Raw genomic sequence first — 13,057 nt, forward strand, 5'->3', positions numbered from 1 at the left:
TGGCATTTACCCATATGTGTGTGTGTGCACTCTACTGTTTATGAATAATACAGTCTATGACATAATGACATTAATTCCACAAAGGTCCACATCTGAGTCACATGCACAAAGACAGTAAATAACAGTTACTCCATCAGTGACTACATCTGGCTGCAACCCAGCATTTTCTACATAGCCTCACTGTTCAGTGCGTATCACTGAATATGCAGGATCTGTCCACTGAAAAACGGCCTGGAAATCAAAGGGAACTTTTATGGTGAGTAAAAAGCAACTGAAAGTATCTAAGATGGTACAAACCTTAGATATTTTATAAGAAAGTAGCAAGGTCTAAGAAAATAATTGTGAGCAACAACAAAAAAAATGGAGTTTTGAAAGGGAAGTCAAATCCTAAGGTGGAATTTAGTGGTTTCCAAAGAGCTGGGCCTTATCCTTGTTGAACATCAAAGGTCTACGTAGTAGACGGCAGATGAATAGTTCATGGTCCTAATATTCACATAGTACTGTGCACATACTTTATATTTAACACATACATACAGACTCCTTATATTTGACACATACATACACGCTCCTTATATTAACCTCATTTACTTAAGAAATCAATTTATTCCTAGAGAAGGGTTTGCCGAATGCTGACAGAATACGGGACAGTCAAGGACACTCCAAGTAAAACAATTTCCCCAGGATCTGACGAGATGGCTCTGGGACAAAAACCCTTGCCTCTTTAGTCCATGGTGTCATTGACAAAAAAGGGAAGAAAAGGTACAAGGGACAGTGAGACACAGAGGCTATCAAAGAGGATCCCGGGCAGGAAGGTCACAGTGACACCGGAGGTTGTCAGGAAGGCCTGGGGCTCGCCACCGCGGCCCGCAGAACTCTAAACACTGCAGTTCCTAGCCCCGTGGCCACAGCTCTGCTTCAACCCTGAAAACGATCAAGCTAAATCCAATGTCACACCAAATGGTGTATTTCCGGCCTGTCTTCCACAGGGTTTTAAATTCAACATCTCCAGCCACTTTAATCCTGATTACATTCTCTCTCTCTCTCTCTCTCTCGCTCTCTCTCTCAAGTTCGGGTTACAAGACAATTTATTACAGTTAATATTACCTGATAGTCTGATGCCCTTGAGAGTTGCTGGTTTGCTTGTTGAACGTGCACCTCTGCATTCTCAACGTTTGCCTCTATACTATCTGGGAAATAAAACCGACACACACAGCTGTTAGACACGTGCTGATGCGACAGCGGTAGCGCTGTACGCATCACTGAATTTCATTCACGGTAAGATTAAACATGTTCATTATTCAAAGGTTAATGTCACCATGTGAACTTTTATTTAGGGTAAATATAGGGAACTAAAGGCGGTCACTGGTTCTGTGGCCGTCGCCAACGTACTTCCGTGCAGACACCCCACCCTCCCCGAGGGCCCACGGAGGCCTCTCAAGCTGTGACAGTTCCCCCTCTCGTCCCGAGGCCTGGAGCAGGCGCGGCGCAGCGCTGCGGCAGGAGACCACTGTCTCAGTACTGAGATAGAGCCTGAACTCTCAGTTTTAAGAGTCTCACTTGGAACCATTCGCACAGTCTCAACTCTCAGTTTTAAAGCTCACACTATCAAACTCATCCGCCCCCTGTTGCAGACATCTAGTACGTCTCATAGTCGTTTCCTCTCGTGCCTTGGATATATCTTAACTTCTGACTCACGATGCTTTTTTCAGTCCTTTTCCTGTTATCCTCATTGGCCATTATGATTTCCAATTTGATGACCTTCTGACAGCCTGACCCCCTGGTTCCTTGAAGACACATTTTTCAAAGACTTTGCCTGTTCCCCTTTTCTCAGCCACTCCCTTCCATGATCCTATCATAAACCTGGTCATTACAAGTAACTGCAGCTTCTCCCTAATCTCAGCTTCAAGTCTCAGTCTGTGATGAGCACCTGCTCTTTGCCGCTCACTAAGCCCTCGACCTCACAGGCCCTAGCACTTTCACACCCCCTGCTTACCTAGCTTGGGAGCCCGCGGCCATCATTTACCATTGCCTTCTTGCATTCATCCTCTCATCCCTGTAGTCACAGTTACATGACATAACCCCGACCTGTCCCATGAAGTTGAACATGGGTGCAAAAAAGAAAAACCTACTGCTGACTTATTTCGCTTTGAATTTGTGACTGCCCAGCAAGCCCGCCTCATGTCCCCGACTCCCGGAAGACTGTGGCACACTTCCTCCTTTCTCCTGAACTCTCCATGCCTCATGTACCGTCACTTTCAGCCAGGGACCTTCATTCTAGATCACGGAGGTAACAGGAACAATTAGAAGACAGTTCCACACCCTCCTTTTGCCCTACTCATAATTATAGGTGACAATACACCCATGCCTGATGTCTCTCCTGTGCACAGCAGAGGAGACACTGTCATTGCTTCCATCTGTGCACTTCAGCCTATTCCTTGTCACCTGACTCTGAACACCTCAGCCCCTGTGACTTCTGACATCATCTCCATCTTCCTCTTGCTCACAGTACTCACTAAAGATGCTGGCGCACTTCTGCCTAAAAGGCCTTCGCCCTTGCTGCTCCTTCTGCCTGGAATACCTTCTCTTACTTGCTCTCTTACCTCCATGATGTCTTCACCAAAATGTCACCTCTCAGTAAGGCCTTACCTGACTATGCAAAGCAGCAGCATTCCCCACCATCAGCAGTCCCAACCCCTTACTGTGGCCTTCTCTGCCCCCATAGCGCTTATCACGATTTATTTACTTTTCTTTTTTTAATTTTTTTAATTGTCTCTCTTCCTCAATTAGATTAGAATATCTATAAAGTCAGGGTGTTTTATCTGTTGTTTAACTTCGGCTGAATCCCCAATGCCTGGATTTGTGCCTGGATACAGTAGGCACTCAATAAATATTTGTTGGATGCATAAATGGTTTACAAAATTTTATCCTGTGATCTACTCAGGTGAAAGAAGAGGCTAAGAATGGACAAATAATAGTTATATTAAACTACAGGTTCAAGTATTTCAACTGAACCATATTCAGAAAACATATTAAACATATGTTTAGAGATATATATTTTTTCATATTTCAAAATGATAAAAATAATTAGGATCCTGATCAGTGCTGACAATTACACCTTAAATGAATCACTATTATACTTAAAACTTAAAGGGAGTCTTAGTCACTGATTTATTTTAAGAATTTTTAAAAAAGAATTCTGAGTATCTAATACTTCTAAATTAATCTATATCAAATAGCTACCTATTCCCTTTAATCTAAAAGGCAAGATAATACACAGTTATAAATAGCACAAATTTCCCCCAAAGTCTTTATTGTGATAAGAATTAAATTGGGATAAGACTAAAACCAGAGATCCTGGAAATAAGCTCAAATGGTGTTAGATGGTGCCTTCCACGATCTCAGCAGGAGGCCCTGATTAAATCTGAGTATTCTGAAATAAATGAGGCTGGTCATTTCAACCTCTAGGAGCCAAAAATGAGATCTGTTTTAGATAATGCCAAGGTGATGTTTTGTCTGCTGTAGACTATGTTTTTGATTCCGGAGTAACCAAGAAACAGGGAGGGAGCAGTTACTCCTGTCTGAGAAGTAACCACAGGTAAAGTGCACGTAGCTTGCTCACACCTCATGGAATCTAATCAGCAGAGCTTACCTATCACATCTCCTTGCTCATGAATCATCATTCCCAAATCTTTAAATATTTCATTAATATCCATAATATCAGCCTAAGAGAAAAAGGCACATATTATAACCAGAAATTCAGTCCCCAATCCACAGAAGGGGAAAATAAAACTACCCCAAACCACCATACATAGAGACTTAATAGATACATTTTAGAAATATCAGAGAAGTATTTAACTATAAGCAATCCCAAGTAAGTCGTTTGACTAACAGTAACCAGTTCTCTAAAATAAGTTTGACATTAAAAATATGAAGCAAGGCAGGATGGAAATGAAGGATCTCTATTAGGAAACGGCCGTGGTTACTAAGTTTATGTTATATAACCTGATTTGTTCTGTTATCATAAACATTAGTTTGCTACTTCCTCACAACAGTATAAAATACTGTTATGACGTTTTCCTTGTAAAAATATATACATATATCAACTTGACAACTTAAAAAAATAAAACATGAGATATAAATTTAGAGTCTCACATTAATAAATTTAAATATGCAGTGGAATGGTGATGGATAAAAACATTATAAAATTACTTTTCTCCAATATATAATAACTATTATTTGCCTGATTAAAGAGTAAAGTTTAAATACTTTATTCAGGAGGGGTGGGGCCGTTTACATAGTCATCCTGTATCTTAGTTTCCACATCTGTAATCTGGTGATGATAATGTCACAGTTAACCATTTCACAGAGATTTTATGAGAACTAAACGAGACAAAGAACGTGCAAAACTTATCACATAGTACTTGGCCACATGGACGCCCTCAATAAACTGTAGCTATTGTTAGCTATTCGTAGCCTGCCTTCTAGGGAACTGGTAGGTACCCTAAGAACTAAGGCTTTAGATTTCTTTGGTGTCACAGACATACTAAACAGAAATAAAATACTTTCAAAGCCCTTGTGAAAGTTATTATTCATGCAGGTGAAATGTGTATCATGTGCCACAGAAGCCATCCAGACTCCCTGGACAGGCAGACATCTCTAGACTGCTCTTTTTCTCAATGCTATGGGGACCTGCGGTGACTTAACAGGGGGGGAAAAGGCATGCAAGAAAGTACCTTCTCTCATCCCAGCACAAATTCTAAAGAGATTATTTATTTTTTAAAAAGGAATCATTCTAATTTCTATGAGAAATGCCACCAAATTGATATATTTACAGTTTCCTTTCTGGACCCCTCTCCCAGCACTAGCGAAGTGTCTTGAGGACAAAACCCCTAAGAACAGAGCAGCAGTCCAACTCTACACTGTCAACCTTACTTCAAGTTGCCTAATAGAAGACTCTCTCTCATGAATAAGGCGGAGGTCATCCTCTGTAATTTCGTCATCTTGCACTTGCATTTGAGGTTGAGTTTGGCTAATAAGAAGAAAAGAATATGGAAAAAAGAAGGACTATATTAAAACATTAGGACTTCCTTCCTTTTTAAATGGAGTATTTCTTTCAAAGTCAGAGAACTGCTCAAGTTCTCTGTTCTTATATAAGAATATATCAAAAATATTAATAAAATCTTACTCATATTTCACTTCACTGATACTAATTTTTAGTTATGATTTAATTATTGGAAGCTGTATTTGGCAGCTGGGTATTTCTTGTTGGCTGACTTAAACCCCACACAAAGGAATACTCTATATCAAATAATAATAAGGCAACAATATTTATTTGGACAAGTAATCATAAAGTATTATTCCTATATTGGAATATTATAATATATTTATGTATTTTTATAATAAATACTGGCTTAAACTTTTTTTCAATTTATTATTTGTTTTCTATTTATAAGTAACTTAGGACAGTTATGATGTAATATACTGAAAGCTTTAATTCTTTTCTAGGGACCATAATGTATAAACTGTATTTAAATAACTATCTTTTCATCTGTAAAATGTTTTATACTTCTTACCTTTCCCATGATACAAGGTTCCTTTCTTTTGAGCTCTCCTCAGGAAAACTACCCTGTATAATTTAGTAATAGAGTAAATTGAGAAGGGACAAAGAAGAAAACACACAATAATCACATTTCTCGTTATAATAATCTAGACCAATTTACATATGCATGTGAATATATGTGTAGAGAAAAAATTTATTGTTCTAATATCTTAGGTCAAATACTTCAAGTAATAATGAAATTATATCCTAAGATGACAAGGATGGCATTCATTAAATACTCCCAAGAACCATATAATAAATTAATTAAAACGTAACACAGTCTTGGAAACTCCACATTAAGGAACAACAAAACAAATTGTGATAGTTTCTAAGGGATTTTTAAATTAGACTAAGTCATAATTCCACTCTAAATTATCCTATCACTTATTTTCTCCAGGTTCTATTTCTCCATGTGAATATTCTTCAATATTTGTATGATATATTCAGTCTGTTCATTTCTACCTTCATGTAACCCAGGAGTAAAGTGCTCTCTACACTAGCACAAACACTAAGAGCTTCAAGTTCAAGTAAATGTGGAACTATTACTTAGGATTTGACCCTTCATTTTTTCTGACAAAATATTTCTATATTTTTAATATAATCTACAATCTTTTATTCCGTGACATGGACAAAATAACTACAGTAATATAGAACTACATAACTATCATCATTCTTAAAAACTGGCCAGAAACACTTGAAAATTACTCAAATAACTGTATTTCCAAGATATTCACAGATCTTTATGACTGAAAAACATGCCAATGTCATCTTTCATGGGATCCTGACAGAATAGTATGTTCATTTCCACAATGCCTTTTTACATACTTACAGATACTCGGGAACTGGCTCTCACTCGAGCAACAAACTCTTTCTCTTTCTCAGCAGCTTGCCTCTGGACCTTTTGAAAGTTTGTCAGTGATGTTGTGAACTCAGCCACTAAGCGATCCTTCTGGATTTTTCTTTGACGCTAGAGCAAAAGGGGATAAAAACCTACTAGAATCAAGCTGTGAAGTTCTACAAAATTTGCAAAAGTTGTTTGACCATCAGCTGGTTCTTTATTTAATTCTGCAATACTTACTCACTCTCCAATTACAGGGCCTTATTGATAGACTCTCAGTAACATTTTGACATTATGTTCCAATATTGTATAAATTGACCTTGAAGCAGTAAGTCCATAGTGCTAAATTTCTCACTTCCAATTTTCATTCTAAAATCTGGGCTACTTTATTTTAAAGTAGTTCTTCTTCGTCATCATCTTCTTCTTTTTTTTTTTTTAGGGAAATAAAACCTTATATTCTTACCTACGTAATAATGTCCACTAAGTAAGCGAGGAAATAAATATATGCCCTAGGAAACCTCACATCTTGAGTGAGTGTGCATGTCATATGAAGTCAGTTCTGGAAGGCCAGGAAACAATTACACAGGAGGCATTTTCTGAGTACTTACTTAATTATGGGTCAGGGCAAATGTATGGGAATAATTTTTGCTTTATTGAACCACAGGATATTACCTGGGCAATTAAATACAGTTTTGTGTTCTGTGAATTCACATAGAATTCCCCACCCCCACCCTACAATTTCCTTTCTAGCATAACAGTTTAAAGATCTCATAATACTTCTGGTTCCATTTACATTCAATATATCAACAATGTGTTTTAAAGCTTGATACCTGTTCACTGGGGGTGGTGGGCAGAGATCCAAACTCTTTAATGTACTTATCTGTTTCTTTGGCGAGTTGGTTAGTATACTGCTGCTTCTGTTGCCTAAAGTGAAAAAACACACAGTATAGACAAAGAACTAATATATTTTCCTAAGCTACAACTCTGCCACTTGAATCGACCCTGATGATTGGTTTCATAAAAATCACTTTTTTTACAGACTGGCTCCAAATTTGTCTCTGAAAATAAATATTTCAGGTTCTGTTCTTTGATAAGTATTGAGCAAATATTACATGGAAAGGTAACGTTACAGTGCAGGTAACCAAATCTTGAGAAATAAATGTCAGTAGCCATTTAGAAAGGAAGATAATTCAAGGACTGTGAGATGTCTGATGTTTGAGCTACTGGGGGTGTGGGAGCCTTTTATCTGCATCCCACAGTTGGGAGGTCATTAATAAGTAAAGAGGATTTGTCGCCTTGGACTTTGCTCCGTTCTCAGGTCTAAGGGTAAATCTGCCCTTTCATGCTTTTCTACCTGGGCATCGATATCATAAAGACCCTTAAAATGAAAAAAACGGGGAAGAGGTAGTAAGTAATAGTACAAATCTATTATTACTTAAGTTCATTGCAAGAAAAAAATAGCATTTTTTTCTGTAGAGTGAACAGGATACATTAAAAGAAGTAAATTATATCAGTATGTATGTCTATCTTGCCCGCTAGCTTATAAAGCAAAAAGTAAGATTTCTAACAAGAACGTGACACTAAAAGCTTGTATTCATGTGGTGCTTTAGAAACTGCAACATCGGTACCCCTCATATATATTATCTCTCATTTTAAACACATATTAGTCACACTTAGGAACCTTTAAAATAATGAGATACTATAAGAGTATATTTAAATACAGGTATCTACATTTGATTGATAAGGAAGAATTATAACATTTATATCTACTTCCTGAGTACCTTATTTTTAATGTCTTTTTAAATCTTTAGAAAAAGTAATACAACTAGAATTCTATAAAGAACACTTTAATGATGTCTACATATTCAGAATCTCCACTATTAACCCTAGCAAAATATTGTAACTATTAAGAATTATGTGTTTCTATTTTATTTTACCTTATTTTAATAAATGATGGCTTATTATTTAGATTTGAGCATTTTTACCATCTTGACATCTATACATAACAGAAAAGTACAATACAAATTACAGATAACTATAAACTCTTTAAATTGTGCTTCATAAAAAAAAGAATGATTATTAATTATCTTTTAATTTCTTCATTTCCTCCTTCCAGATCTAACGTTGTTTGGCGTATCACTTACTATGTATATGTTACTTGAACTTTGTAGCTGTAACTGCACTGGACTAAGATTTAAAACTCAGGTTCAGAGTGATGTTGGGCAAATCATCAAACCCCCACTAGACAGGTTTTCCTTATAAGCAAAATGTAAATTGTCTTTTTGATTTACCTCACTCTGACTTTATATGGTTCAGATGAGAAAATGTATAAAAACACTTTTTAAAATCTTAAACGCCACAAAGTATTCTTGCTGCTCATCTAACAGCATATTAATTTAAACATGTACTATATAACTTTATTAAAACATTTTTTAAAAAAACACATTAATACTTTATGAAATTCAAGTATGTAGTATAAGCTTTTGGGTACTAGTTCATATTGGATACATATTATATCTAAACCAAATAAAAATCTGGTCACCGTAGCACTCTAGCTGTGGAGAGTAAATCATACACACAGAGAAGCTTAGAGTGCCATTTTTCAAAAACCATCAGAAACAACCTATTTAAAATGTATAACAAAAATAAGAACTCCTGCTTTGAGAGAGTAAGCCAGATCTTTAAAAGAAAAACATCTGCCTACTTTGAACAGGGAAAAACTTACACAAAAGCTTGGTACAAACAAGGGAGCAGAAATGCCTTATTAATTTTCCATTGTTTTCTCCAGTAAACACAACACTATATACTCTATCAAAAAAATAACAAGTTACTTTTCTCATTTTTTTTTGTTTAATTAAATACTTACAGCTGCTGCCTCAATTCAGGTGAATCTTGAGGTGTTCCAAGTTGATTCAGAGTCCTCTGTATTTCCACAGCTATTATGGTAGAAAATAAGTGTGTAATTGTTACAGATGTTAAGGCAACAGAAAATAAGTTAGAAATTAATGTAAGCAATTTGGCAGTTAGAAAAAGAAAAATAAAGATAAATATAGTAAATAGTTAAAAAGAAATAAATTGCTTATTTGAATCTAATTAAGAGATAATGCATTAATTTTCAAGAAGTTCTGTGGGAGTATTAACATATGAAATTGCACTTATGATCTGAAAGTATTATATTCTTCCATCTTCAATCAGGATATTTAGCACAAAGACTTTCACTTAAAAACTGTGAGAAAAATAATTGTAACAATTGTGTGATTCACTGAAATATACAGTAAATGAATTGTAGTTAATAGGCAAGGAAGGAATAACAGAATCAGAAAAAATCATTTTTCAATTATCTCTGTAATAAGTGATTCAAGCAAGGATCATCAAAGGATGCTAAATCCACAAGATATTCACAGGACCTCAAATTATCACCACATATATGACATTAATTACAAAAGAGCTAACTTCATCAAAAATTTGTATCTTAATACAAATAATCAAATTTAGCACCATCAATGGTACAAACTAGCACTATGAGCATCCTGACAATGCAATAATAAAGTCAAAACATGACCTATGTATTTTCCTTGCCAAAATATTTAACCCTCAACTAATCATAACAAAGAAGTCAGACCAGACTTCTTTCTTATGGGATAATGTAGATTGTGAGATAATCTACAAAAGAACTGGCCTGAACTTAAAATGCCAATGTCACAGAAGGAAAAAAAAAATTGAAAGCAGGGGAGCTTTCTAAATTAAAACGAAAAGCCTCAAATAATAAAACATACAAAAGGTAATATGAGTTTTGACTGGTTTCTAAATTAGGAAAAAAATGCTATAAAAATTGTGGGGACAGTTGAAGAATTTGAACTTAAAATTTGAATTTGGAGTGAGAGATATTAAATAAACATTAAAAAATGTTAATAACTGGCCCTGCCAGTGTGGCTCAGCTGGCTGGGTGTTGGCCCGCAAAGCAAAAGTTCACCAGTTCGATTCCTGGTCAGGGCACACATCTGGGTTATGGGTTTAGTCCCCAGCCGGGGTGTGTGCAAGAGGCAACTGATTGATGTTTCTCTCTCACATCTATTTATCTTCCCCTCTCCTTTCCTCTCTCTTCCCCATCTCTAAAATAAATAATACATAAAATATTTTTTTAAAAAGTCAGCAATTGGTGAACACAGCTGAAGGTATATAAAAAATCCACTGTACTATACTCTTACTTTTCTGAAGGTTTAAAATATTTAAAATTAAAAATAAAGAGTTTAAAATTCATGCTGGGCTTATACACCAGAAGTCTAGGACCACTGCAATTAAAATTTTTTAAAAAAGGCTCCCTACAATAGGGGAGGGTTCAAACAAACAAAACGTCAAGAATAAATAAGTTGAAAATCCAACACAAGGTAAGGGACTTTCACATTTTCAAGAACTAGAGAAAACGAACTCAATCCACCTGTTCTTTTCATTAAAAATAAGTGGCTTACTTATACAGCTTAAATGCTTTTAAATAGTCATTATTTATTTATGGGGTCAAGGGAATGAATGCATCCCGAAACACAGGACAACTTTTGTTCACTGAGGATGACATAATGAACATTGCTTTCAAGTCAAAGCTGAAAAATATAAATACTGAAGAGGAATCATACAGTATATAGCAATTGTTAACCATTTAGCTAGTTTCAAAGGAATCTATTCTTGCCTTTATTTTGGCAGATTTTTCTCTTGTAGGGTAGAGAATTCTTCTTTGGTGTTTTTAACTTATGGCTGCTTGCAATTAGTTATATATTTTCTTTCTGATCTCAACAGATTTTCTTGGACTATCACAAAAAGGTTTAAAACCTTTTTTTTAAAAAAAAAGTTGACTGATTAACTGAAGTGTAGACTTCTATAGGATAAAAGTAGGCATTTACCTCCTCTCTAGAGGGTGCCTGTCTTTTTAAAAAGGTCATATTAAGTGAGAAAAAATAAATTGTTCAATTAAAGGATATCAGGAAAACTCACTAACCATTTTGGGGTTACAGAACCCTGTCTTACCTCATATAACAAAATAAATATGCAATAAACTATTAATTTAAACATTAAAAATTGAAACCATTAAACCGCAACATTATATTATAAAAATGACAACATTACAGTCAAAACTCATATTACCTTTTGTATGTTTTATTATTTGAGGCTTTTCGTTTTAATTTAGAAAGCTCCCCTGCTTTCAATTTTTTTTTCCTTCTGTGACATTGGCATTTTATTTATAATCTTATTTATGATCTTGAGTGAGGTATAAAATATTATCTAAGTATGACACAAAACTACAAACCATGAAGGAAAATATAACAAATTGACAAAACACACAAAAACTTTTAAATGTTACATTAAAAATATATACATGTTAAAATATATATAAATAACATGATTGTGTGTATACATGGCAGAAAATATCTGTAGACTATGATGGGCAAAGATGTTAATATCCCAATATTAAAAAAACACTTAAAACTTAGTAATAAAAAATAGCCCAAGGAAAAAATGGACAAAAGATATTATCTTGAAATTTACAACAAGCAAATAAACATGTAAGAAATTCAACTTCATTGATAATCAACTTCTCACTTATCAGATTGGTAAAAATTAAGAAAAATAGGCAGGTAAGAATATAATTATAATCAAAAGCCTTAAAAACAAAAGGTAATATATAAGAAGAAACAATAGCCATATTGTATAAGGAACCAGAAATAACTGAGAAAAGGCCAGAGAAGCCAATACAAACATGGGACAAGAACAGGAATTTTAATAATAGTCACTGAAAAAATGAATTTAAAAAAAATGAAAAGTATACCAATCCTGGGAAGGATAAATAATTTTAATGTATGAATGCTATGTAAAATTATTTAACCATTATAAACAATTAAGTTCAAAGTATATGATTCTCTTACCAGAATGCTGTATGAAACTAATACGGAATAATACTGAATGTAAACTGTAATTAAAAAAAAACAAACCCCAAAAAACCTGTTACCCACCAGAGAGAGAGAGAGAGAGAGAGAGAGAGAGAGAGAGAGACAGAATATTAGGCTGAACTGCTTCTGCTCCTGATAGGCCCAGCGGGAACCTAAACCCAGCAACTGGTTAGTCCCCTAGTTTTGTTTGTTTGTTTTAAACAGATACTGCAGTAGCCCGGGCTTCACCCCTCTGGCCTTAGGGTTTTAGGGAAAGGAAGGGATACCCAGAAGCCACTGGGGGCTCTGCACTCCAACAGAGCGGTAAGCCAAGAGCAACTCCTATTCTTGTCACAATGCTCAGAAATGCCACCAAAAGCCTGACAAGCTGAGAGTGGGGAGGCTGTTTCTATTCCCACTTAACTGGCCTGTCTGGAGGATGCAGAAGATAAACAGTCAGGGTGCAAGCCAGCAGAGCCTGCACAGCTAGTGACTCCAACTGAAATGCTCTTCAAAATGTGGTATTTACTAAAGCAGATCATCACAATCTCTGGCACCTTGTATAAACCTGCTGCTACGATTAGCACACTTTGCTCTATCCTAAAAAAAACAAAAAACATGAGAAGGAGTCTGTTTTCAACTGGACAGAAGAGGCGTGAGCCTTAATAGTTTTATCTTGGTTTATATATGCTCCTATCTCTG

General features: G+C 35.5%; 1 protein-coding gene across 3 annotated transcripts in view; it reads right to left on the bottom strand.

The window, feature by feature from the left end:
• Window positions 1-13,057, bottom strand: part of STX7 (syntaxin 7) — a 40,973-nt gene that overhangs the window by 4,493 nt on the left and 23,423 nt on the right. For all 3 annotated transcript variants that reach the window (XM_054569978.1, XM_054569980.1, XM_054569979.1), the window contains exons 3-9: window positions 9,304-9,373; window positions 7,268-7,361; window positions 6,429-6,566; window positions 5,574-5,626; window positions 4,933-5,029; window positions 3,650-3,722; window positions 1,105-1,187 (exon numbers count right to left, since the gene is read on the bottom strand). In XM_054569978.1, coding sequence (XP_054425953.1) covers window positions 1,105-1,187; window positions 3,650-3,722; window positions 4,933-5,029; window positions 5,574-5,626; window positions 6,429-6,566; window positions 7,268-7,361; window positions 9,304-9,373 — 608 coding nt within the window. The remainder of the gene's footprint in view (window positions 1-1,104; window positions 1,188-3,649; window positions 3,723-4,932; window positions 5,030-5,573; window positions 5,627-6,428; window positions 6,567-7,267; window positions 7,362-9,303; window positions 9,374-13,057) is intronic.

This window comes from Pteronotus mesoamericanus, unplaced genomic scaffold (genome assembly GCF_021234165.1).
Source record: "Pteronotus mesoamericanus isolate MK-2021 breed Mesoamerican mustached bat unplaced genomic scaffold, CSHL_Meso_final contig_20, whole genome shotgun sequence".
Classification (NCBI taxonomy): domain Eukaryota; kingdom Metazoa; phylum Chordata; class Mammalia; order Chiroptera; family Mormoopidae; genus Pteronotus; species Pteronotus mesoamericanus.